At 48.9% G+C, this 26,612-nt stretch overlaps 1 protein-coding gene across 1 annotated transcript in view; it reads left to right on the plus strand.

The window, feature by feature from the left end:
- Window positions 1–26,612, plus strand: part of ITGB5 (integrin subunit beta 5) — a 106,206-nt gene that overhangs the window by 62,655 nt on the left and 16,939 nt on the right. Inside the window, exons 9-10 of the mRNA XM_045540108.1 lie at window positions 6,857–6,991; window positions 15,830–16,259. Coding sequence (XP_045396064.1) covers window positions 6,857–6,991; window positions 15,830–16,259 — 565 coding nt within the window. The remainder of the gene's footprint in view (window positions 1–6,856; window positions 6,992–15,829; window positions 16,260–26,612) is intronic.

A 26,612-nucleotide genomic window follows, 5' to 3' on the forward strand; every position in this document is an offset into this window, starting at 1 on the left:
TCCCTCCCTTCTCCACCCCCACCTTCTGTTGTAGTTCAGGGTCCTCTTCCTCTCACAGAGGCTGATACTCCTGGAACTTCCTGTTGAGAGATGGAAGAGTCCCTGCCCCTCTCCGCCCCACTCCCCACGTACTCACATCCTCTTCTCTGACCTCTGGGCTCCAGGTCCTCACCAGATCCCGCGGCCTCCTCAGGACCCGGAGCCCAGTGAGACAGGGTCCCAGATTCGCTTTAGACTCGAGTGGTTTTCAGATTTCGACAGTGAGCAATTTGGTTTGCGTTTCCGGAGTAGGGAGGCCACGTGTGCCCAGTCCTGTGGCACCTCAGACCCACTGAGATGTGGCGTACAGAGGGAGCGTTTGAGAAGCAAGCGGGTGTGGGAAGGAGGGGCTGGGCCTGCCGAAGGTCCAAGGTCGAAGGTCGAAGGTCCTGTCTTTCCCAGGGCTCCCCACTGTGAACCTCCTGGATCTCCAGCTCTGGGCACTGAACTGTGCCCTGCGCCGCTCTCCCCTTCCCTCTGAGGAGGCTGGGGCTTGCAGACCCCTCGGGGCAGAAGGGGGCACTGCTGCTGGACCTGCGTTCACAGTGGGGTGACCACAGCTTTCCTCCTGCTGAGTCAGGGCCTTGGGAAGCAACTGCTGACAACAGCCCGTCCTGGGCCCTGGGGCGTGGTGTGAGGGCGTTCTCTGGGCTCAGGGGAGTGGAGCGCTCCCATCGTTTCCTCGTTTCCTCCCTCAGCTTCCCTCTGGAGCTCAGACCCCTGGGCGGTGGGCAGACCTCTCAGGCTCCCCCAGGAGCATTTGCTGGTGAGGGCCCAGGCCCTCTGCTCCTGGCGGCTCTGATGAAGGAGAGCATCATGCCACACAGTTGCACAGGACCGGCTGGACACCATGTGAGCTGGAAGGCACCAGGCCCAGCCTGCGTGTCATGTGGCCGTGTGGCTCAGCGTGCCCATGCTCGTGTTGGGACCACTGACAACCAAGCAGCAGAGGCGTTGTCACCGGCTGGACAACATAAATGCTTTGTGGTATTCTTTCTCTGAGATATGTGGCACTGCCCTGAGCAGGGTTTGTTATATGTAACTTCATTTTCTTACTGGAAATCCAGGGACCCAGGGTCAGGGAGCAAGAAGGGAAACCACTGTCTGTGTGGTGGGCACAGGGCAGGAGAGGAGCCCTCCCTCTGCCGAGGAATAGGCGGGAGTGAGTGCAGAACATGAGCTTTCTCGGCTACAGCTGCATTTGGAACCTCGAATGGATTCCTTGAGGAACTGTGGGAACGTAGCTTTACTACAGCTGGACTCTATGGGTTAGACTGGTCCCTGTAAGAAAATGTGTTATGCAGTGAAGCGTATGGCTTATGAAAAACATTTGAAACTCAGTTCTTAAAAATGAGTGATTACTAGAATACTATCAATAATAACTATTTAGGCTGGATGTGGTGGCTCACGCCTGTAATCCTAGCACTCTGGGAGGCCGAGGCAGGAGGACTGCTTGAGGTCAGGAGTTTGAGGTTGCTGTGCGCTAGGCTGATGCCACAGCACTCTAGTCCAGGCAACAGAGCGAGACTCTGCACCACCCCTCCCCCCCCCAAAAATAAGAAAAAAGTATAAAATTTTTAAAAATTAAAAAAAAAACTATTCAAATTCAGTGAGAAATTTTGAAAAGCTGTATTGAAATATGATTAACAAACTATACAGATTTAAAGTGTACAACTTGATAAGTTTTGACACATGTATATACCTGTGAAACCATCACCACCATCAAGATATTGAACATGTCCATCATTCCAAAATGTTTTGACCCTTAGTAATTCCCTGCTTCCACCCCTCCCTTCAGCCTAAATTTAAAAGAAATATATTAAATTTAGAGATGTGAAACTTCAAGGTATTTGGAGCGAAGTCTTGTTGGTTGAAGCCATGTTGGGGTATGTTGGCTGTCTGTATTGATTAGAACCTGTGATACTGTGGTATAATAAGAAATGTATGCATTAATCTCTGTCTCTGCTTCCTGATATAAAGCTCCTAAAACCCTTGCAGATAGGGGCACTAAGAGAATTCTTTGCTATAATATTTGGTCTTTGGCCCTGCCTCCTGACTCAGAGCTCCTTACAACCTTTGGAATTTCCTGGGTGATAGGAGCATCTTTTGTTCTAATGAGGTGACTCTCAGTGGACTCCTGGATAACCTCAGGGTGGGGGCTGGTTGCCAGGGGAACCAACCATGTGATTCAAGGGTTAGAACTTTTGGCTCCACTCCCTGACCTCCTGGGAGGGGAGAAGGGCTGAAGGTTGAGTTGATCACCAGTGGCCAATGATGTGATCAATAATGTCTATGTAATGAAGCCTCCATGAAAACCTGAAAGGCCTGGGTTCAGACAGCTTCGGGATATGAACATGTGGAGGTTCCTGAAGGGTGGTTCACCCAGAGAGGGCATAGGTGCTCTGTGCCCTTCCCACGTACCTTGCCCTGTGTATTTTCTTCATCTCCATCTTTTATGTCTTTATCAGTGTACCAGTAAACGTGTTTCCCTGAGTTCCGTGTGCCATCCTAGCAAATTGCTCAAACATGAGGAGGAGGTAGTGGGCACCTGATGTAGAGCCAGTCAGTCAGAAGTATAGGTGACAACCTGCACCTTATAACTGGCGCCTGAGGTAGGGGCAATTCTGTGGTACTGAGCCCTTAACCTGTGGGATCTGATGCTCCCTCTGGGTAGGTAGTTGTTAGAATTGAGTTGAATTGGAGGATACCCAGCCAGTGCCTGCTGGAGAATTGCTTGGTGTGTGAGGAAATATCTCCACATGTCTGGCGTCAGAAGTGGTGTGTTGAGAGGCATGTGAGAGGACAGAGTAGGAAAATGGTTTGGTTTTTCCTTCAGAATACCCATCCTCCTTGCCGCTGCTTTCCAGCCAACAGGAAGGGCCAAGGCTGGGCTGGAAGCTCCATGCACTTTTTCTGGATTTTTTTTTTCCTTTTTTGAGACAGAGTGTTACTCTGTCGCCCTGGGTAGAGTGCCGTGGCGTCAGCCTAGCTCACAGCAACCTCAAACTTCTGGGCTCAAGCAATCCTCCTGCCTCAGCCTCCCGAGTAGCTGGGACTACAGGTACATGCCACAATGTCCAGCTTTTTCCTGAATTTGAGCCTAGCACAGGCCTCTGGTGTGTGTGGGGTGAGCTTTGGCCAACAATAGAGACTTCATTAGCTCTGATTATCAGTTCACCTGCTTCCCTGTCCAGCCAATCACAGCTCTGTCTACACTGCAGTCCGTGTGTCACCTTAGCATCTGAGCAGCTTGTGGTGGATTTTATATGAGTCATGCAACACATGACTAAGTGTGGGTGTTGACTTTTACCTCCCCTAGCGTGCTGGCAAACGATCTGTGGGGACATTCTGAAAAGATTTTGGTTGGAGCACATGTAGCAGATGAAATGGCTATGGTATTTGGCCGGGCTAAGGAAGGAGCAAAATGGAAAGGGTATATTTGATTTAATGTCATGTAGAATGAAGTCTGGTATACACATCTTTCATTGTGTGAAATCTCCACTGTTTGATTTATATGTTTTGTCTTGTTGTAAGAAGTCACCACATCCTCCCAAGGGAGTAGGGCAGTGTGGTGTTCGCTCCGTGGTAGGTTCTGGTGAGAATTTCTCTCCCAGAGCTCAGCGTGGGCCCAGGGCCACACGTACAGAGCACACCAGCCTCGTGTCACACTGAGAAAGGGGAGGTGGGACTCAAAGAGAAATCACATGCCCCTTTCAGAGTGGGAAAGAACAGAATGAGCTGGAAGCCACTAGAGCTGCATGTGGAGGGTGACATCAGAAGCCGTGGTGTGTTTTTCCCAGAACAGAGCACATGTTTCTCTTTTTGGTGTTGCCATGAAGTCTGCTCCCACCCCCTCCACAGCTGGCCCGACTTAGAGCAATTGCAGATGTGACCCAACCTGACCGAGTACTTAACAGGCTTTAAACTTCTGACATTCCCGACATTGTCTCCTTTTCCTGCGTGAGGAGTAAGGAATCATCTTCAGGGGCAAATCTGGTAGGAGTTAATTGGATTTCAGAAGTCACACATAAAAGTCTTCATGTGTAAGAACTGTTGCCTGTGGCTTTGATCCTCTGTTATATCCTGTACTTCATTCATTCATTCAAGAAATATATAGTAAGAGCCTAACGTGTGGCAGGCATCACCTTGACTACACCTTGGCAGTAAAACAGTAAAAACACAGGCCTGCTCTCCAGGGCTCATAGTCTTTTAGGGGAGAGTGACCCTTACAACTAGGACACAACCTCGTGATCTCTTTCCAAAGTCAGAGAGCTGGTTTCCAAAGGAGGAAGTGCATATCGGGCTTGGGGTTGGGGAGCGCACGGGAGGGGTGAGGAGGCCCGAGTCCAGTCCTGCCTGCCTGCCTCTGGCAGCTGAGCGACGCTGGACGAGGCCTTTCCTTTGGCCTGCTTCCATAAATGAGTGGTTTGAACTGACTCATCGCCACGGTTCCTGCCACCTGTAACATCTTAAGAGTTTCTGATTCCAGAGACTCTGTGGGGAACAGGAATAATACAGACTTAGATCAGAACACAGGGAGTCTACGGCCTGAGTAGAACACAGGATTCCATTGCCTCCCATGATAGTTGCTGGTTTGTGGAGTTGGAGTCCCAGTTTCTAGTGCTCTTTCTCCCTCGGCCAAATCCTCTGTTAAGGGTTTGAAGTGGCAGCTCCGGCAGATCGTGCCGGGGAGGGTCAGTGCTTCCTTCTAGTGTTTTGTTTGTGGACCGTGGGGCCCCCACAGTTCAAGTGACTGTTCCCAAATAATTTTTTAAATGCCTTCAATCTGCCTAGCTCTTTTATGATATGCTGTTTTATCTCATCCTCATACTTATTCAAAATTATAAATATATATTTTAAAATTTACCTTGTCTTTAAAAAAAAAGTTATGCCCCTTAGCATAGTTGTCATTAAAGCATCCATCCTCCTCTCTACCCATTCATTCACTCAACAAGAGATTGCACTAAGTCCCAGAGAGATATGTGATATGGCCCTTGGAATTCACAACGCAGTGGGGCAGACGGATCTGTAAATAACTAATCATATTGCACAGGAAAGTGCTGTGTGTGTTGAGTTGTGCTTTTGTGACCCTTGGCCAGCTAAGGCTGGCACTTACAAGAGGAAGTGGATTTAAGAAGGATGGTATTTTTAGAGTTGTAGAAGCACTTAGACGATTTGTTGCAAAGGGAGAGACTATTTTTTGCAGAGAATATTTTCCACAAGCTGTTAATTTGCTAGGAAAACTGCATATTTCACTTATTCAACTTTAGCACTACATGCTCAGCAAAAAAGAGAAAAAAAGAAAAGAAAACTTCTAAGAGCAAGAGGCAAGTCTGCCTGCCATTCTGGTCAGCAGCCGTACCCCCTAGAGTGCACCTGGGAGGGGAGCGGGCCCGAAAGGCGTCAGCTGAGGTTGGGTCCAGAGCACGTACGTGCTATACTGTGTCTTTAGCGCATAAACAGATGGTTGTTTTAAAATTTTCGGTAAATTATTACCCCTAAATACAAGCCAATTCTTTTTTTCCTCAGTCTTTAAAGTGGCATCTTCCTTAGAGATTTTCAAGGACAATTTTTTAAACTAATGGACGTATAGAAAATTGTACAGATTTTTCACAAACTAAGTAGACCTAAGCATCCAGCACCAAGCTCAAAAATGCAGAACATTACCAGTACCGAGAAGTCCCTCTTGTGTCCTCTTCCATCACTATCTCTCAAGGGTCACCATTAATGTTGCCTTTTGAATTTCATATAAATAGAATAATACACTAGGTATGCCTTGTGTCTGCCTTCTTTCTGGCAACGTTATATTTCTGAGATTTATCTGTGTCATTGCATGTAGTTGTATTTTGTTACTGTATGGTATTCTACAATGTGAACATACCATAGTTTTTTCACTCCATTCTGCTGTTGATAGGCATTGGGGTAGTTCCAGATCCTAGCTATTACAAACAGTATTGCTGTAAACATTCTTGCCCGTGTCTTTTGGCGACACATGCATTTCTGTTGGGTGGAATCCTAGGGAGAATGCTAGGTCTGAGGTTGGCCTGAGCGTCAGTGGATACTGTGTGATGGTTTTCTAAAGGGCTCTGCCGAGTCACACTCCCCCAGCAGAGTGTGAGAGCCCCTGTTGCTGTCATCCTTTGCAACACTTTATGTTTTCAGTCTTTTATTTTTTTCTCTTCTGATGTACCGGTAATTTTGACTAGATTTTTGTTTCATTCACTCTCTTGAGAACATAATCCACACATGAGATTGGATTCTCTTGTTGTGCAGTTTCAAACTCGTGCATGTGGCCCTCCCCGATGGGGGTGGGCGTGAGCGTGAGGATGGCAGGGTGGCTTCCTGGAGAGGGTGCCTGCTGGGCTGGCTCCGAGAGATGGTGAGGCGCTAGCTGCAGGAGACAGGCGAGAAGGGCCAGTGGGCAAAGGCACATTATCCCGGGTACTTGAGAAGGCCCAAAGCCAGGAGAGCACATGGCAAGATTTGAAAGACTGAGGCTGAGGGTGGGGATGAGAGGTGGCTCTGGAGGGGCAAGCAGGGGACAGAGCCTAACAACCCCTTGAAGCAAATAATAATATCGCATGGCAGGTGGATGGTTACTGACTTCTCTAAGCTCATAGGCCAGGTCCAGCAAGATGGTGAGTGCGAGTAGTGGGAAGGAAGAGGGTGAGGGAGTGGCCGGGAACCAAGCTCACTGGCTCTTCCCTTGCTTGGGAAGAACTAGAGGAAGCCAGGTGGGCATCAGAAAGCCAGTGTGGGTGCACCTCGGCAGCGGCGTTTACTGAGCGGTTGGGCTTCGTTTTCTCTCTCCATCCAGAGCATCCGGTCTAAAGTGGAGCTGTCGGTCTGGGATCAGCCCGAAGATCTTAATCTCTTCTTCACTGCTACCTGCCAGGATGGTGTCTCCTACCCCGGTCAGAGGAAGTGTGAGGGGCTGAAGATTGGGGACACGGTAAGTGCTCACCCCAGTTCACATGAGCTCTTGTTAGGACTGGTCATCAGTCTCTGGGTTCTGATAACTTTTGTGACGTAGTAGAGTCCTCTATGAGCTCGGGTTCTGTCTTCCTGTTCAGCATCCTGCGGTGTGTGTTCAGAATCCCAGGTGGACTTGTTGGCCCTAGTCAACAGGCACCCACAGTGCATTGCCACCTAAAGCTTCTCAAGATGACATTGTCTCCTTGGTGTTTTAAACCACTGTCATTTAGCTTGAAGACGATGTAGTCAGGTGGAAGAGTTTGGGCAGGAATCTAAGAGACCTGGCTTTTATTCCTAGTCTTCTGCAACTTGCTCTGTGCCTTGGATAATCAGACCCTCACTTTTCGTTTCTGTAAAATGTGAAGGAAACCATCTACCCATTCTGATTCCATGAAATGGAATGGATAACTCTACAGCACTGGAGGGCATGGATGCCTTGTCAGGTTAAGCTCACATAAATGACGTGTAAAGACGTGACCTGTGTGCCACGCCAAGGACTTGAGGGTGGGAGCAGGGAGGTGGATACACGTGAGCAGGGAGAACACAGATGCAGACCCTAGCACAGAGACAGGCAGGGTGGTGACACAGAGCTGCCCACACAGCTTCGGGAGGTCCCTGCTACTAGGAGCAGACCAGGAGACCATTCCTGACTTGCTTTGTTGACAGTTCCATTGCTCAGGAAATAGAAAGCCAGTGAAGGAACGCTCTCTCACACACTTAAAAGAATCTGGTTGGAAACAGAAAAATTATAGAGACCTTAAAATCAGATGAGTGTATCCTCTGGGCATTCATAAAAATGGCCAAGGTGAATATAAGCCAACCCTCCCCCCAGCTCTAGGGAAAGAGCTCAAGGAGATGCAGCTATGTGGCCAGTTACGCCTCAGCAGTGTCTCCTGGGATTTTCTCACAGTCCACGGTTCCACCGTAGATCCTTGCCCATCCCCCGTTCGCAGTTGCCCTTTGCCCACTTTCCAGCACACAGACGCACCTCTCACCCTTTCCAGACCTTACAGTGGTGCCTCGCACCACCAAGCTAAGGGATCATTCAAATATGATATCGAAGTCGGGAAAATGAAAGACTCTGATGACTGGCTAACAAATCCTTTTCTAAGACAGGTTGCTTCCAAGTTTCTTTTGCTTTTAACAAGCTTGAAAGAAGGCCTGATCAAGTTGGCAGGTGATAATTGATTGCAAATGATTATTTATGGCATTTCGCTCAGGGGGGCGTTCATAGAACAAGGTGACATTGCCATAACAAAACTCCTTTTTCCCATCTTTCCATTTATGTGAATGTAGACTTTGGGGCTTAAATCCTACAAATGAAAGATAGAAATATAATTGACACTGATCCCCATCTTGTTTAGCAATAAGTAATATTATTATACATCTGTATGAACTATTTGGAGGGAAGCCTCATCTCATTAAAGAGGCACTAATAAAATTTTACTTTTTATTTTTGATACTTGTCAAAAGCTGCAACTTATTTGTGTTTTGATCCATTATAATGATTACTCAATCCAGATGAAAATTTTTAAAATGCACTAAAGCTTTACAGTCACAGGATTTAAAGAGATAGTTAAGAAAAAATGGAAGGAGGCAGAAATAACTAAAAAAAGAAAATACCCAACAAGATGTAAGTGAATTTTATAGATCTGTGGATGGAATGTCTGGTTTAGTGTGTCAGAAAAGCTGAAGAATGGTGTGTGAAGTATACCCCAACAAGAAAGCCTTTACTTGGACAAATAGTACAATGGACGAGAAGGGGAGAGGGCTGGACTAGCTAATCAGGGATACGGAACACACCCAAGACACCAGGTTTTAGGAAGGCTCTCAACCATTTCTAGTGACTTCCTTATGAATAAGGCAAATGATATGGTTGACGACAGCACAGTCAGGCAGATTTGTAGCCGAGCAAACCTGCTTTCTAAGAATGTCAATAACGTTCACCAGAGGGAGGACTTGACTGAGGTTCCAAACATTGCTTGTCTGTTAGTGTTTACTGCTCGCTGGGGTTGGACTCGTGGGGTTGGAAACCTGGTTATGACGTGTGGAAGGTCACCAAGCTGAAGAAAACGGCTTATCTTAGAAAGCAGGAAAACTGAGATTTAAAAATGTCTCTCAGAATTGAGCTGGGTTGAAATCTTACATTTTAGTTCAGAATATTACTAAGCTATAGGAAACTTGGTTTGATAGTAAAAGAAAAACATCTAGCAGGTTCTAATGGCTCAAAGGCTCAATGCAAATAACCAGTATTGCTTCAAAAAAAAAAATGCTGCCAATTGAGCCTGCGTTAATAGAAGTATTTTGAAACCCCAGAGATAAAATGATCCTTCTTTTCTTTGCCTGGGGCAGACTGCTTCTGGAGTTCTATGTTCAGTTCTTTTTTTTAAAGGAAAGGAGACAAGCAACTATCATGAAGAATTGTCTAGAAACCGGGAAGGTCAAAGGAACTGATGTTTGTTGATAGCAAGAGCATAAAATCAGAACTATTTCGGATGCAAGAAACTGAATCCAATTTATCCGGCCTTAAGTGAAAAAGAGAAAATCATACATATATTGGGGTGCCTTATGGAACTCAAGAGGGGAACACAGTTAGTCTTGGGGAGGACTGGAAACAGACTGGACAGTGAGTCTGTGCTCCCCAGCTAGATCCCCGTGTGGAAGGTACTGTTACTCATGTTGACAGATGAGAAAAACTGAGGCACAAAGAACTAGTTGCTGGAGGGGCACAGCCAGTAACCCTCAGAGTGAACATTCAAAGCCGGGGCTCTGGCTCTGCAGCCAGCTCCTTCCTGCTCACCTCTCTCCTGTGTCTCGGGGCCGTGGTTCTGTTCTCCCACAGCTATTTCCAAGGACTGGTGTCAGCACAAAGTAGGACAGTGAGGCACAGGAGCCTCCATGGAGGGGACACAGTTTACTGAGTGCCATCACCCTACCATGTTCAGTTCTTGCAGCCTGCAGCCAGGCGGGGAGGGGCGCTCGCTCATTGCGGGGGGCCGCCTGAGATCTGGGGATGAGAGAGTGACCCCCCCCCCCCCCCGAGCTCACCCAGCTGAGAAGCAGTGGACTCACAGCCCACGCCAAGGCCTTCCCACTCCAAACCGGGTCATCTCACTCGTCCTTGCCTCCCTATTCCACAGGAATCATGCTAGTTACCGTTTAGTGGGAGCTTGTAACACACCGGTACTGGCAGGGGTGTTACTGCTGCTTCCCTGCTTCCTAGAGAGCTCTGTGAGGTAGCCGTTACTTCCCATTTTATGTGTGAGAAACTGAGGCTCAGAGGGGCCTGAGACACTTGCCAGACGCCCCACTGCCTGAGCCACCAGCAGCGGGAGTCGCTATGGGACTCCCGAGGCCACAGTCCCCTCACACCTTGTGTGCTTTGGGACTGAAAGCTTCAGAGAAGTGTACCGTGGTGTCTTTGCCACTGGTGTACGGATGCTGTAGTGTAGATTTTGCTTTTTGCTGGGATACTTTAGAGAAACAGGGAAACTGTCCAGAAAAAGATTTTAAAACAGAAGTTTTTCACAAAAGTGAAAAATCCCTGATATATTGGGATGAGTTTTAGAGCACTTGAAACAATAGTAAAGAGGAAGGGTGCATCTCTCCACACCGACCACCTTTGACAGCTCTTCCTAGCTGGTGGGCCGTGGCCCTGTGGAAACAGCGGTGGGCCCGGGGCCAGCCTCCCGCTGGCTGTTAGTTTCTTCTCACTGTCCTGGAGTTATTGCCTTGCTGTCCAAGGGCCACGGTCACATGGCTCCTGGCTCTACTGCAAGGGCTGTGGGGTTTTGTTTTCTGTGGATGGAGACAGGCTGGCACAGAGCGTCCACTCTGCTCATCAGAGCCGGGCATGGTGCGCTCGCGAGGGCCGGGCCAGGCCATGCAGCCGTGAGGGGCAGCTCTCCTGAGGGCCATGCAGGCAGCGGGGGCAGACCTGGCTACAGTGTTTGTGGGTCCCAGTGCAAAATGAAAATGTGGGGCCCGTGTTCAAACATTATTAAGAATTTCAACCCAGCAACAGCAGAGCATTAAACTAAGTGTGGGCCCTTCTGAGTGGGGTCCCTGTGCAACTCCACAGACACACGCCCACGGAGTCAGCCCTGGCGTGAGGGGTTGGGGGGCTTTCCCTGTTTGAGGACGGAGAGGGATCTGTCAACTCCTGATCCCTGCAACAGAAGGGATACACTTCCAGCTGGGGCCAGTCTGATTTTCTTACCCCTGGCCTGGAAGGCAAACTCTCCCTCCCTCCTCTCAGGCTGCACTGTCTCCAGAGAGCTGACAGTTGGGCTTTGGCAACTGGGTGTGTTACTGAGTATATGATTGTTTCCCTCTGGACATTTGTCCCAAGGGCATACATTTCAGAACTTGAAGTCCACTTGTGTTCAACAAATGTTCACGTGCCAAATACTTACTCACTCAGGACGAACAGATGAAGCAGACAGGTCAGGGCCTCAGGGTCTGGCAGAGGAAATAACCATGCATAGAGGTGACAAGTGCCATGATAAAAGCCAGACATGGTACTTTGGGAGCCCAGGGAAGAAGGGCTCAGCATTGCAGAGGGGTGCTGCTTGGGCTGAGGTTTGGAGCACGAGTAGGAGTTTTCCAGACATAGAAAGGGAGGGCAGGGTGGTCCCACTAGTGGGCACAGCATGTGCAAATCCACAGGGCGAGTCTGCGAGGGTGTGGAGAGCATTGCCCTTTTGCAAGTGGAAAGCAGCTGAGGGGGTGGCCATGGAGCAGAGAGGAATGGCCTGGGGACTGAGGGGAGAGTGGCCAGCTCAAGCCCCACAGATGTGCCCAGCTAAGGGGTCTGGCCATTATTTGGCAGGTGGGTTCCATTCTTTGGCATCACGAGTTGGGAGGGCTGTGGCCAAGTCAGGCATTGGTAGGGGGTAGACGAGAGTATGGGGCACAGCTGAAGGGTCTAGGGACTCCCTTGGATAAGAAGGGGTAGGGGAAGCAGACAGGGTTCAGTTGTCAACAAGTATCGCATGGTCTGGCCTATGGATGAGGACATGGCCCGTAGGTGAGGCAGCCTTGGGACAGCTGGATGAGTGGCAGCCAGACATATCTCACATCATCATCATTGTAATCACAGCTTCCTGCAGAGGTAGTGGGGGGCAGGCAAGGGCTCTGTGGCACTTCCAGCCAGAGGCAGTGGTTCTGTGACTCCCCTGTGTTCTTCGGGTTAAGACATCTGTCCAGCAAGAAGCAGGGAGGTGGCCAGGGCTGAGGGCCGAGGATGTCCTCAAGGAAAAATGATCTTTGAATAGAACTTGGAAAGCCCCACATCCAGTGAGGTGCTCTTCTCCAGTGGATTCTCTCGTTTCCCTAATTTTCCTCCCCTAATTCCCCCAATTGTTATAACACCAACAAGGGTTCACAGAGTGGACCCAACCCCTGGGAGTCCATTTTCTCATTAACTGGCTTTGACACATCAGCATGCGAGTGGCTGGCTGTGCAGCCAGCACTGACACCCAGCACAAAGGACCCAGTGAACCCTGTCATGGGCTTCCCATGGCATCCCCCCACCCCCCCTTGCCACCCCCCGCTCCTGTCCACTCCTCTGGGGCTCTGTATCCTGTGCCCGTCCCGGCTCTTTGTTTTGTTGGTCTGGTGGGTTTGGGCTGGGGGCTGGGCAGCCCTTTTGAAAGGGTGTATTGGGCCAGCAGCCTGCAGGGAACCGCGAGCATCCCAGTGAAGTTCTAGTAACAAGATTGGGCGGGAGGGCTGCTTGCCTGGGACCTTCCACTGGAAGCTCGGAATGGAAGAATGGCAAGTCTTCCGGAACTGGGGCACCTTCAGTATCAGTTGGAGCCCTCAGCAACTGGGGGAGAGACGCGAGGAAGCCTCATTCCAGCTGTCGTCCAGCCTCCCTGGATTCTGTCCTCATCCAGTAGGGACAGTGGATGCTCTGAAAGGAGACCTCCTTGCTGTTCCCCAAGTGCTTTTTATAGTATTCCTGTGCCCAGCAGGGGCTGAGACCCAGTGGCGGGAGTAGACAGAGCAGTTCTCTGGTTAGCAGGCACCTGGCCGTGTGCCAGGCCGCATGGGGCAGACAGACAGCACCTCCATCCTGCTGATGCCTTGGCTGGGGAAGGCCGCCGGGACCTGCTTGAAAGGCAGGGAGACAGCGCCCGTGGGTGATCGGGGGCCGGCACTGATTCAGGGGTTCCCCACTTCCTCACGTCCCTGGCAGACACAGACACATCAGCCAGAGGCGGCAGATTTAGTTCTCGCTTTCGTTACTTTATCCCTCAGGCAAGTTTCCACGGGAGAAGGTTGCACTCACAGATGGACATCCCCACAGTCTTCCAGTAATTCAGTGACTTTGGCTCTTGGTCCAGATTATTCCTTTGTAGTTTATTCTGTTTCTGACCTACAGATGTCTTGCGGGGCAAAGATTTTTCATTTAACAAGTCCAGCAACGCATAGCCTAGGAGTGCAGGCCTTCCATTGTAGCTTGAAGCAAGTTGCAAGAAACTTCGAGCAGGTCACTGTTTGTCTCTGGGCCCCAGAAGGGAGGGATGGCATCTGGCCCTCTGCGTTCCTGGTGGCCCCACAGGTGGCTTCGGTCAGGCTCAGCCCCACCCCTTCCCATCTGCATGCTCAGGTCATTCCCAACCCAAGGCAGGGAGATTTGGAGAAGCCTCTGGCCACCACTTTGGGGTCACCATTGAGTGGTCCCTGTAGGAATGTAGGCTGGCTCTCCCTCCGTACCCAGATCTGGACACTGGGTACCTTCCTAATTCCCCACTTCTGAGAGGTGATGTGCTAAGGGGGGCACAGGCCCTGTTCTTGGCCCAGCCCCACACCTCACCAGACTAACTTCCCAGATCCCACCAACCCGGCTTCCTCTCTGGAAAGGTCAGGGTGCCTCCTTCTAGAGCATATGCAAGAGATGCTTGTGGAAATGCCCAGCACAGTGCCTCGTGTGCAGCAGGTACTTGGCAACCGGTAACTATTAGTGTTGTCATTAACAGACTTCAGTGCCCGAGTGGATTCCCATCTTGTTTCTTCTCCTTGAGAGCCTCCCTGTACTTCAAGGCTGCAGAACTTGCTTGAACTTGCTCTTGTCAATCTTTCCCCTTTTTCCTCCTCCTCCCCACCCCCAGCGAAGGAGGGTGAAGTGGAGCTAGTCCAAACTGTCTGCAGCTGGCTTGGTGCTCGCAGGGTCTTCTGACTTTGGGCTCCTGGTCTTTGTCCTCTGCTCACCTGTGCAAAAGCACACCTTGTTGAGACTCTCGGCTACCATTGAGCCCTGGGTGTCTGCTGTCTAGGCCTCTGGAGTGGTGGTTTACTGCCAAGGACTTTATCCAGGATTTAGGGAGCCAGGCCTGTCTTCCTACTCAGCCCCCACATCCCCACCCCACCCAGGGTGTCCCTAGATGTCGCAGCATTTGAGGAAAGGCCTTTAGAAGTAGTAATGATCTCTAAGTGGTGGGGATCTGTAGAATGTTTAGAAACAGGTATTTTCAGTGCTCTCAAACACTATTACAGAAGAGTGCCCGGTAAAGCAAGTTGATGACTTTTTAAAAATTAGCCTTATTCCAGCCCAAATAATAGAATTAAGAATAGTAACAGCTGAAAGTGGTTTCTAATCCACTCTGAGCTTCAGAATGATCTGAAGAGCCTTTTGAAAGATAAAGACATCTGGGCCCCGATGCAGTGAGGCAGTTTATGGAGCGGGCTGGGCCCTGCCTGTCAGGGAGCAAGGAAGAGCCTGCTCAGGGAGGAGCACTTCGCCTGACGTCCTGTCAGGGCGTGCCGGCGCCTGCCTGTGCCTTTCTGTTGAATGTAGAGTGCCCTGCTCCGGGGGACCTGCTGGGCGATCGAACCCCTTGTGGCCCCTTCCCTCAGTGGGGTGAGGAGGAGGGGCTGGGGGCGTTGTGCTCTAGTTCCTGGAAGAATCAAACCGAGCCTGGTCCTTGCTTTCCTGACATCCTAGTGCTGTGAGCGGCTGACAGGCCTCTCTCCGGCACCATCTGCCACCCCGCGAGGCCCACCTTGCTGCCTGTTTGCAAGGCAACCCGTGAGAAACTCCAGAGTTAGAAACACTTCCTTACATGTTTTGTTTAAAAAGAAAGTCTTTTCCCGTATATGGCACAGTGCACCAGACAACTCTTAAGACCTCAGGGCCGTGGGCTGATTGTGGAAAATGCAGCCGTGAGAACCACTCACAGTGGAGGAATTGGGGCAGGGGGGCTTCGGGTGAGTCTAGAGAGCTCGGGAGTCAGCTCATCCCTTCTCTGGCAGGGAAGGAACCCTCTCTACGGGGGCAGGTGGGTGCTCTGCACCCAGCGCCTGGTGAGTAGGAGTGCCACTGTGCCCTGCGTCTAGCACCGGGCCTGGCACAGAGGCGGCACCCAGGAAATATTCACTGACTGAACGACTTAAAATGGACAGGGAAGAGGCATCTTGCAGGAGGGGTGGGAAGAGGATAGGATAGAAGAGAAAAGAAAGGGGAGAATAAGAACTATGGAAATGTGCATGAGTCCTTGTACCTTTCTGCAGAAGCCCATTTCCTCAGGGTCATGAGGCTGCACAAAGATAACGAATGTTAAAGAAAGATAATGAATGTTAAAGAACTAAGTGCAATGCCCGTTGCGTTAGCACGCCAGAAAGTCCGAGAGCTTGCCGATTCTAAGGTCTCTTCCTGTTAATAGTTGGGCCATTTCGGTGTTTCTACCTGTTGCGTGGAGAGGGCTGGAGTTAGCAGCTGCTCTTCATCCAGGGCCTGGAGGAGTTGTGCCTGGGTGGCTCCCTGGGTGATCGGCAGGGCCACGGTGTTCCCTCTCTTCCTTCTGCCCAGGCGTCCTTTGAGGTGTTGGTGGAGGCCCGGAGCTGCCCCAGCAGACACGTGGAGCACATGTTCGCCCTGCGGCCCGTGGGATTCCGGGACAGCCTGGAGGTGGGGGTCACCTACAACTGCTCATGCGGCTGCAGCGCCGGGCTGGAGCCCAACAGTGCCAGATGCAGTGGGAACGGAACTTACGTCTGCGGCCTGTGCGAGTGCAACCCCGGCCACCTGGGCACCAGGTGCGAGTGCCAGGAGGGGGAGAACCAGAGCGTGTACCAGAACCTGTGCCGGGAGGCGGAGGGCAAGCCGCTGTGCAGCGGGCGCGGGGACTGCAGCTGCAACCAGTGTTCCTGCTTCGAGAGCGAGTTCGGGAAGATCTACGGGCCTTTCTGCGAGTGTGACAACTTCTCCTGTGCCAGGAACAAGGGTGTCCTCTGCTCAGGTAGGTGTCCCCAGCAAGCACTTCTGCTCTGAGCCAGACCAAGGCCCAGGTGCTATTAGGACAGCCTCCCAAAGCCTGCCTTTTACTCAGGGTGGTGGTGGAAAGTGTCACTACCACGGCTGTCCTGGGAGAAGACCGTGGACAGCCTTGCCCACCACAAGGCAGTGTATGGGGACCAGCATGCTGTATACAGTAGCAGAGGGTGCTGCCATAAAGTGTGGGCTCGTGGTTGGAGGGGCCTGCCTGTGAGTCATGCAGCTTAGTTCTCAGTTAACGCAGGACTGGCCTGCACAGCAGTCCCGACAGGTAGAGCTGGTCAATCTCTTCTTGATTGCCTCCTTGGGACGGGGAGCTCACTGGAGCTGATAATGGCCATTCACTTATTAGACATTGTAGTCATTTCTTCATGTTGCTCCAGAAAATCCATACATACTTACTGACTTAAAATGATGCACATTTATTCTATTATAGTTCTGAAGGTCAGAAGTCTGATGTGGATCTTATTCAGTTAGGAGAAAACCTATTTCCTTGTCTTTTCCAGTTTCTCGAGGCTGCCTGTATTCTTTGGCTTGTAGCTCATCCTTCCGTTTTCAAAGCCCGCAGCGTAGCACCCTGTAATCTTTCTCCGCCTCTGCCTCTGCTTCTGTTACCACATCTCTCTCTGATGCTCCTGCAGTCCTCTCACGTACGACCCACAAGGGTAACTCAGGAACGTCTCCTGTCCCCAGGTCCTTAACTTAATCACACCTGCAAAGTCCCTTTTACCACGTAAGGTAACACAGTCACAGGTTCCAGGGATTAGGATGTGGATGTCTTTGGGGGGACTGTTATTCCACCTGCCACAATTTCCTCTTTATATTGAACAGAAACTTGTTTCTTAGTAACTTCCACCCAATGGTTCACTTTCTAGATGCCCTTTTTCACGGAACAAACTGTCAGACATCTGAAAGCTTCGTTCTATTGCTCTGTTCTCTCTTCTTACCCAGGCCAGACACCCCATGTCTCTTCCTTCTCCGAGGCTCTGTCATTTGTTAATTGTGCTTCACAGAATCGGGTGTTATTTCTCATGCTGGATAATGAAGGCTCAGTCCACAGTTCAGCTGAGCATCTGTTTCCTGTGACCCGGATCTTCCACCTCCACTGATGCATCCTAGCAATACGTTCACTTTTCTGTTAAACAGTTGCCTTACACACTTGAGCTTGTTTTTAATTTCACTACCAAAAGTTTGAAGGTCTTTATTTTTTGAATGAACTAGAGCCAAGCCAAGTTTTCATTGTGTCATGTTCGAGCGCTGAGTTTCCCGAATCTGCGCACATTTACATTGATTTTCGTTGACTTTACACTGATTCCAGTTACGTGGCGAGTTGGCAGTTCCCATTCTGCAGTTGCATTCTGACGAGATACTTTAAAAGGATGTCTCAAAGGGGCCGTTCCATCCAACACCATGCCACCTGCAAAGATTATAGGCAGAACAACGTTAGGCAGGACTGTAGTTTCTTCTATGAACTATTATTCTGTGGTTTCTAGAATTCCGTCTTTGAGAATGGTCTTCCAATCGGGAAGGGTTGATTTGAAAGGGACTTGGGGTTCAGCTGGGAAGAGAAAGCACGAGGTGCGTCTGAAGCAAATCGGGAACATGTCAATGATGTGTCCCCTGGGAGGACTAACCGTCCCTCCACGGTGGGTTGCACACACGCGGCTTAGAAGGTGCAGCTTCCTGCAGCAGACCTCCCTGAGACGAGCATGAGTACACCTGTGGGGGTGGGGCCAAAATGTTCAAAATTGGAATTGCGCCAGAAGGTGCAGGACATAGGAATGCCATAGCACAGTAAAGTAAGTGGAAACATCAGGATTTGATGTGCCAGACATGCAACAGGGATTGACTCTTTCTCCATCAAAGTGATGACAGATTGGTATTAGCTGGATGGTTCTGTCTGGGTTAGCAGAAAAAATGTGGGCTCAGTAGCAGGCAGGCCTGGGCCCAGATCCCATCATACCACACGCTGGCTGTGTGACTTTGGGCATGGAGTCGTGAGGGGTAAGAGAATGTGTGTAAAGCACCGAGCACAGTACTTGGCACAAAAGGAGGACGCACTCGGTGCTGGCTCCTTCATGAGTCAGTGCCGCACCCCTGGGGAGCCGAGGCTGGTGCCCGGTGTGCAGGGGAGGCCTGCCTCACCCTGAGAGTCTGCAGGCTTTACCTAGTCAATTCCAGCATAGTGGAATGGAGTTTTCATCCCCCTTAGAACCCCAGGAAAAATTTCCAAGAACTCTGCAGTGTCTGTAATTGACTTTTTAGCAGTGTTTTTCTTTTAAAGAGAAAATAGCAAACATGACAGAGCTGTCTCTCCGTTTTCTTCAGGCCAGAAATAACCCTCTGATATGTCTTTACCCCAGAAGGCTGCTGGGTCTGTGCTGCCTGGGAGCAGGGGCTTCTTTGATTGTCTTGGGATTTTGCTTTTACTGTCTCCAAAGATGGGCCAACACGACTTGTTTGTGCGTTATTTTGAGACTTGAAGGGGATGACAGAGATGAAGGCCCTGGCCTGGCGTACGCTAGACGCCTCCGTCCCTGGCCACCTGTCCCTCTCTGCGTCCAGATAGTGTGGAGCCTGGGCGGCACAGGGCGAGTGGGAGATGGGTGTGAGTAGCCCTCAGCAGGGAAAACTTGGGAAACAGGAATATTCTGTAGCTGAGTGAACATTCAGCTTTTTTTGCTTAACCACCAGAACCCACAGTTCTTCTGAGTTCATCTCGCATCTCAGAGTTCTGCCAGACCTCGTATCCACAAAGCCCCGGGTGCTCTTTCTCTTGCTCTTCCCTTTGCCCTGTACGATCCTGTGGTGTCGAGAGACTCTCGCATGTCACTGGGTAGAAAAACTGAAGGTTTGCCAAGCCCTTGAGGCTCCCAGATGAGTGATGCCTCAAGTCCTAACTCCCCAGGATTGCTGAGGCAGAATGTCTTCTTTTACCCCCACTGGAAAAACTATACACAGTCATTAAAGAAAACTTGAAAAATACAGGGAAGTTGATGGATGTGTGGTCAGTCAGTGCTGTCTGTCTCCTTCTTGGTGACCAGGATTAATTCGGACCATCTGGCAAACCAGACAAGGGGCTCTTTTCACCCTCACTGTCTCACACACGTCCCTTCCAAAGCTCTGTGTTCAGTCAAGAGAATGACTTTTCCAGAGAGCTGGGGGATTATCCTTAAGTCTAGAATATTCTAAAGAGTAGAAAGAAATTTTTTAAATCATCTGTAATTTTATGACTCATATTTTAAGAGGTTTCTTTCCATCTAAACTTTTTTCTAAGTTAATGTGTGTGGGTTTGTGACTGCATGCAGTTTTGTATCTTTCTTTTTTTTTCATATGATATTCTATCCTAAGAGGTACTTGAAGTTGTGTTACTTTGGTAAATCATTGATTAGAAGATTTTGACTCTCTTTCCCTTGCACCCCCAACTAGCCTCCTCCACCCCTTCATTTTAAAAGCAACAACTAGTTGAAACATGAAGCTTCCTGGAGAAAATAGTTTCTGTAATGAGGTCATTGTTGTGTTTGACAATGTAGGAAGGACTTAGAACTGAGCCCAGCTCCAGGCAGGACTTGGTGACACACATTCCTGCAGCGGCTCCTTGCACAGGGCTGTGGCAGCCGGCGTGTTCTCTCTCAAACCCTGCGGCTCATTCAGGAGGCAGCTGTGAATGGGTGGGTGACGCACTCCAGTCCCCAGCTCCTTGGCACCTGTGGTCAGCCTGGGGCTGCCGCTCTGGAATTGTTTGCATTGGTTTTGAGTTCTTGGGTCACTTGCTACATTTGGGGTTTTTGTGGGAGAGAAGCCTGTTTCCCAAGCACCACTCCTGAAGGTGCTGACTCAGAGCCTCCCAAGCAGCTGACTTCAGCATTCTCTCACAGTTTATCCCCTCCCTTTCCCCTGCAGCCTGTGCTGGAAGGAAGTCGTGTGGTCGTGGTCTGTCTCCAGATGCTGGTTGGGGGGTGCGCTTGACGAAGTGGCTGAGGCAGAACCAGGGCCAGAGTCGGTGGGGTCACCCTGGAGAAACTCCTTGCACCTCTCTGGTCTTTCCATATATATGAGGCTCATGGTCCTTGCCCCCTACTCAAAGACAGGAATGCGGGGAAAATGCAAGCGATTTCAGGTTTGGAAGATGTTATCTGTCATAAAAATGAGTAGTGAAGCAAATCAGACTGAGGTCTGGAAGCCGTTAAACAACTCTGTTACTACTTTTGTGACACACTGGCGTGGGAAAGTGCATGCACACAGGGCTCTGTCTCTCCCACGGGTTTCTAGAAGCACAACCGAGAACATGGTTCTGTCCACGGACTATCTCTGTATGTGTAAAGAGAGTGTCCTGGGGCCAGCGTGAGGGTTTCTATTCTTTTGGGTCTCATAAACTGTCGACCCTTCCGAGACCCTTTACTAATGGAATATGAGAACAGGACATCTTCTGTTCAGTTGTTTCTAATGGAATAAAAGATTCTTGCTCAAACTTTGTCATTCTCTGTTGATTTCTATGCCCAAACAGTTTGTTTCCTGAGATTTGAGCTACTCCCTTGTGGTAAACTGTTGAAATCAGTCTCACTCCGGACGCTTTCAGCAGTCCCTGCACTGGAGTACCTCGAATACCTTGCTAATGGTCAGCCTACTGCTTGGGTTTCATAGAATGAGAAAATTTAAATCAAATAGGATACAGAATTTTGAACAGAATCCTTTTGGTCTCGTGACTGTGAGATTCCAAAAGTACATCTAAGTAAGGTCTCGTGTGTGAATATATATATATGTATATATGTATATATATACATATATATATATAGTACCTTTATATATATATACCTTTATACTATATATATACTACCTTTATAGTACCTTTATACTATATATATACTATATATATATATATATATATATATATATATATATATATATATATATATATATAGTACCTTTATAATGTGGCAGGCAGTTAGAGGTCAAGGGGCATCTGCTGGCCTCTCCCAAATGTAAAAAAATGGAGCACGACACTGGTGGCAACATTCCTAGCAGGCCAGGGCCAGCCTTCGAGCACAGGTTCTGGGTCTGGGCTGACAGTTTCCAGCAGACTTAACAAAGTTCTTCTTAACCTCTTCAGTTAAAGGTACTTCTGAGATTAAGGTCAAGTTTTAGGTTTCTTGATTCTCACCAAATGAAATATCTCCCATGGCAACAGTTATCCAGATAGGTTTTTTAAAGTATTTCTCACCGTATTTGTATTGTTTTCTTTAGAAATGTAATTTTCACACTCAGAATCAGTAGCTTGGTGGCCATTCCTGGGGCTCGGGTCAATGCTATACCTTCTGTCATTGCATTGCGATTGGCATATTTCATGTTACAGGACCATCTTGAATGTGGTCTTCATGGCAAAGGTCTCCAAAGTACCTTTTGAATGAACCACAACTGGATACATTTAATTCCCGGGACAGGGCCTCCTGGTAGGATTGCCACCACTGTGTGCCTCCAATGGGAGCCCCTAGAAACATCTTCAGGTTCTCTTCACATATATTAATACTACTCTCTGCTCAATTTGTTGATGGTTACACAGATGCTATTGGCAGATACAAGGAGATATATATATATATCTTCCAGAGAAAGGGCCCCTCTCCCCCAAAGGCATCCCTCAGGCAGAGCTTCAGGAGCCAACGTAGCAATTTCTCTCACCTGATATGGTATAAATCCTAATTACACACATGACAGTGAAGGCCAGGAGACTCCTGTTCCATTTGACTCAATATGGTGGCTCTGAAAACAATTTGTTACAGGATTCTTCAGTAATTGTCATTATAAGGAAGGATACACCTGTAATTAGTAAAGATACTTCCAAGGGACACCATTTACCAGGGTGGTCGAGGACAATGCGTGTGCCTCAGCATTGCAGTGATAACATAGGCAGAGTTGCCAGGGACCTTGTTGTTAACTAGCACAGAGATATTTCTCCCTGTCTCCTCTACGGGAATGCTTCAAGAGCCTTTGGAAGCATTCTTGTCTAATGGAAAGAAAATGGCTTTGGAGTAAGACAAACCTGGATTTTAACCTGGCACTGCCCCTTTCTACCTCTGTGACCTTGGGTCTCCACTTAACCTCCCTGAGCCCTATTTCTGTTATCTGTCAAATAGGAGAAAAAACCTACCCCAGAGGGTTATTGCGATGATCAAACAGGACAACGTCTGCAAAGCTCCTTGTACCGTGCCTTACCACCAGGGCTACTGGATAAATCTTACACCCTCGCCTCCCCCACACCCCAGGAACATTTTCTTCCATGGAGATAAACATCAGAAACATCCATGATATTAAAACAGGCTGCTTTCAGGGAGTTCTCAGCAGGCATCCCAAGGTCAGAAATTCTCTAAGAATTCCATCTGTATCCAGCCATTGCTCAAGTTCACTTGAAAGGCAAAAAGATACCAAAATGTGGGGCTTGACCATATAATGAAACAGTGTATCTTTTAGACTAGTCACACAAACCAGGTGAGCTGGGCTGCTCATCTCTAGAGTCAGCCAGCCTCTTGCAGCTTAGAGAGTGGTTAAAGTGCTTTGGAAAAACCAGAGCTTAATAAGCACCTGATTTTTGACAATGCAGCTACAGATGTGGAAACAGTGAGCTCTTACTAAGGGTAATTTTGTTTTAGGCAGGTTGCTGCGTTCATCTCATTCAACAAGAGTTCATTGAGCGGTCCTCATATGCCAGGTGTCGCACTGGGTGCCAACAGTATAGGGTTGGAGTTGCTTACAGTCTTGAATTTCTAAATTTTTGTTGCCACTGGAATTTTCCACTTCTCAGAAACCTGGAATTGAGGAATGGGAATACAAATCATCTTAAATGTCTACCTTCCCCATTCAGACTTATGAAAGATTTTGAAAGATAAGAACCAGGGTGTTGGGAAGCATTTTGAGAACCTGCCTAGCTCTGTGCTCTGAGCTTAGCTGGAAAAGGAGTTTTCTCACAGCCCTTGTTCCCTGCACAGATCCTGATTCCAGAAACATCTTAAGCAACAACTCACCAGTGATTCCAAAAAGGAATGACCTGAACATTGGATGTCCCCTTACTGTCCTTCTCTCTCTACTTAGAAAGGGGAGTATGCAGGGACTTGTGATGATTCTGCGTATGCCTTTCAACTTCAGGCCTGGTCCTTAAGGTCGTGAAGTTTGGCTTGTGAATGAAATAATGAAATGTTTAAAGCAAAGGAGAATCCTAGGAAGACCATGAGAATAAAGTCTTAGTCATATAGGTTTGGGTAGTATTAGCTTTTTGATTTTATAGGATGACATGTTAGAAAACTTTCCATTCTTAAATTTAAAACTATGAGAGACCTCTGGTGGCTGAAATAGTTATTCTTAAGGCTCTTTTTGTTCCATTGCTTAGGAGTTGAGCCAACACTCTGAGTCTAGTCTTGACCTGAGATACTTCGACACAGTTGGTTATGGCTCTGGTGGGGTGGGGCAGAACTGGAAGGAGCCCTGTTTTCCTTTGGGGTGAATGTCCATGACTCTCAAAACACTGACCTAAGAGCTCCACCCAGAACCAAATGCTCCCTTCAGTCTGGAAGTAGCTCTCAGTCTGACCTGCTGGAAATGTTCCTTCCTCTTTTCAGGGCACCTTCCTGACCTCTGACCCAGAGAAGGGAGACTGCTATCACCCCATCCCACAACCTGCCCCCCAAATCTATCAGGAGAGCCCAACTGTCCCTAAGCTAAAGAAATACACATCCCAGCTTGGTATGTTACTTGACATCACAAAGTTGGCCTTTAGCAATAGATAGATGTCATCATAATGTGAGGAGAATCTATTTCAATGCCTTTTCACTATACTGAGATCATTTCCTTGGAAACAAGTGGGCTACTTGGTAGTATTTTGCACTCATCATGACCAAGCACTAAATAGGAAGATTTTTTGCATCTCCTGCCTTTCCTAACGGTGCCGTCACACACAGTGGGTCAGCTCTGTGTTGCCTGCTTTGACTGTTTACATTTGGGGAAACTGAGGCCCAGAACCTAGACCAAAGGTCTTTGTGATTCTTGATTACAGATTCAAAGCAGAAGAACCTTGTATTACCTTTTCTAAGTAAATAGCTCATTTCTACCGAAGTTTACTTATTTTGATTTTCCAAGTCCTACCTAGTAAGTGCTCTTTATCTCTGTCAGTTTCAGGAAAGCTTAAGTCCCTGTTTTCCTAAGCGAGTTTCTCTGGGTTACGTAAGGATGTGTCAGCACAGCAGACCAGGCCTGAGGGACACATATGGCCCGAGGGATTGGCCCAGGTGCCCATCACTTTATGACTGTTTCTGATAAACAATGCAGAGAGTTCCTCTTAGCATTCAGTGGCTCTCTGGCTGTTGTTACCACTTTCCTCAAATAAACCTTTGCTAGCCTATTCTAATTTATGAAATGCTCTTGACATGAATGATCTCATTTACTTGTTATTACTGTACCAGGAGACCGATGTGCCGTTACTGATCCTACCCTTGCGGGGGAGGCTTGGCCTAAAACCTTGACCCCCAAAGTCTACCTCCCCTTACCCTAGGAGGCTGCTCTTCCCTGGGAAGCCACTTTCCTGCCATCTCATGGCTTGGCTGGGCTCCTGGCAGCCAAGCTTCAGTGTGGCCTACACATGTGACATTCCAAACCACCTCTGGCCGCTGGGAATGCTGCACTAGTCTCTGAACAGTGGCCAACTTGGGGTGGAATATGGCAACCGTTAACCAACCACAGCAACGTGACAGTTTTCCAGTTTGAAAATAGTAACCTTCTCATCCTGTTGCAACCACCAAGAGGGTGGCGAGTTCACACTTTCCAGATGTGGTTGGCATTTCCCCAGAAGTGCCGGCGGACTGGGCAGGTTAAGCCAAACCCAAAGGGTTGACCTGCAGCACCTCTGTTTCTTTGGCTGCAGCCTTCTGCTTTTCTTCCTGAGTCAGCATTCTCAGGGCCCTAGAAGAGGACTGTGGGTAATGTCACTCAGCTGTTTTCAGACTTCTTTGACACTGGGAAGGTGAATTCATCAAAGAACAGGGAAGGTTTCCATTTTCCCTCCATTGCCTTAATCTTCTTGTGACTGATAGAGTTGGGCCAGAGACCAAGTCCTTTCCCTGCTGCCCTCTATTGAAAGGCAGTGGTGGTTAGAGGGACTTGGCAGCCGGGCATCAGCATTGAGAAATCAGATGCTCAGACCAGGCAGACAAAGGTATCCTGTGGGAGGCTCTGTCGCCTTTGACAGTGGAGTCTTAGCTTTCTAGCTGGCGCCGTCGTCTCAGGAAGTAATGTTGACGTTTGGCTTAAAGCAGCATCACCTTATTATTTTTGTAGTGGGTGTATTTGCTGCTCAGAAACGATGTGCCCCATGTGCACCGTGGTCCAGCAGATGAAGGGCAAAGGGCAAGGGGCGTGTGAGGGCACTGCCTGTTGGGAAACACCCTCAGTTGACCGTTAGGGTTGGTTTGTTGACAATTAGCCAAGGACAGAGGACCAGCTGCCTGGGAGACTAAGGGTGCATCATTGTTTGCATCTCTAAAGAGCCTTTTGCTGGAGAAATCTGAACAATGTGCAGGAGCCAGAAGGTGCCAAGGCTATGATTTCTGTGTGACCGTGACCATGTCCTGCCAAAGGAAAGAGAATTCTTAATCCTCTTTTTCTCATGTTATCCTGAAGCCTCCAGGTTTCTTGGACATTTGCTAAGAATTTGAGATATCTCAAGAGTCACATTGAAGTTCCATTGGTATCAATAGTACTTCTGTTCCTTTTCTAATTTCTAGCGTTGGATGTCTTCCCCTAGGGCTTGAGATTTGCCCTGATGATGTTCACAACCACCACCAACGAATAGCATGTTCTGAGCATCTTCTGTGTGCCTGACACCATGCTAGGCACTGGGCGTGCAAAAATAAACACCGTCTTCGTGTATGGGTTTGTAGGCTAATGAGATGAAGCAAACCAGTAAACAGTATATTAGTGTGATGGTGGTTTTGTATCTGCACTCTCCCTCTTAACTAAGTCTTCTGTTTGGCTTCTGAACGTGCTCAGGTATTTAATCCGCTGCCCCCCCCCCCCCCCCCCCGCAACAAAGACCACACCATTTATTTACAAAGGCCGGTGTGGGAGCTGGGGGAGGGAGGGAGGAAAAGGAGGAAAAGCCACATACACCCCTCTCTTGACTTGGGGCCCTTCCGCACTGGACCGAAATCTGCTCCTCTTGCCCCTTATTCTCAGCCACGGGGGCCTCCAAGCAGCTGGGCCAAGTAGCAGAGGGAAGAGGTGACACAAGCCTCCTCTGTGCTCCAATAGAGCAGTGTCCGATACCAGATCAAAGGCA

The sequence above is a fragment of the Lemur catta genome, chromosome 1 (genome assembly GCF_020740605.2).
Source record: "Lemur catta isolate mLemCat1 chromosome 1, mLemCat1.pri, whole genome shotgun sequence".
Classification (NCBI taxonomy): Eukaryota; Metazoa; Chordata; class Mammalia; order Primates; family Lemuridae; genus Lemur; species Lemur catta.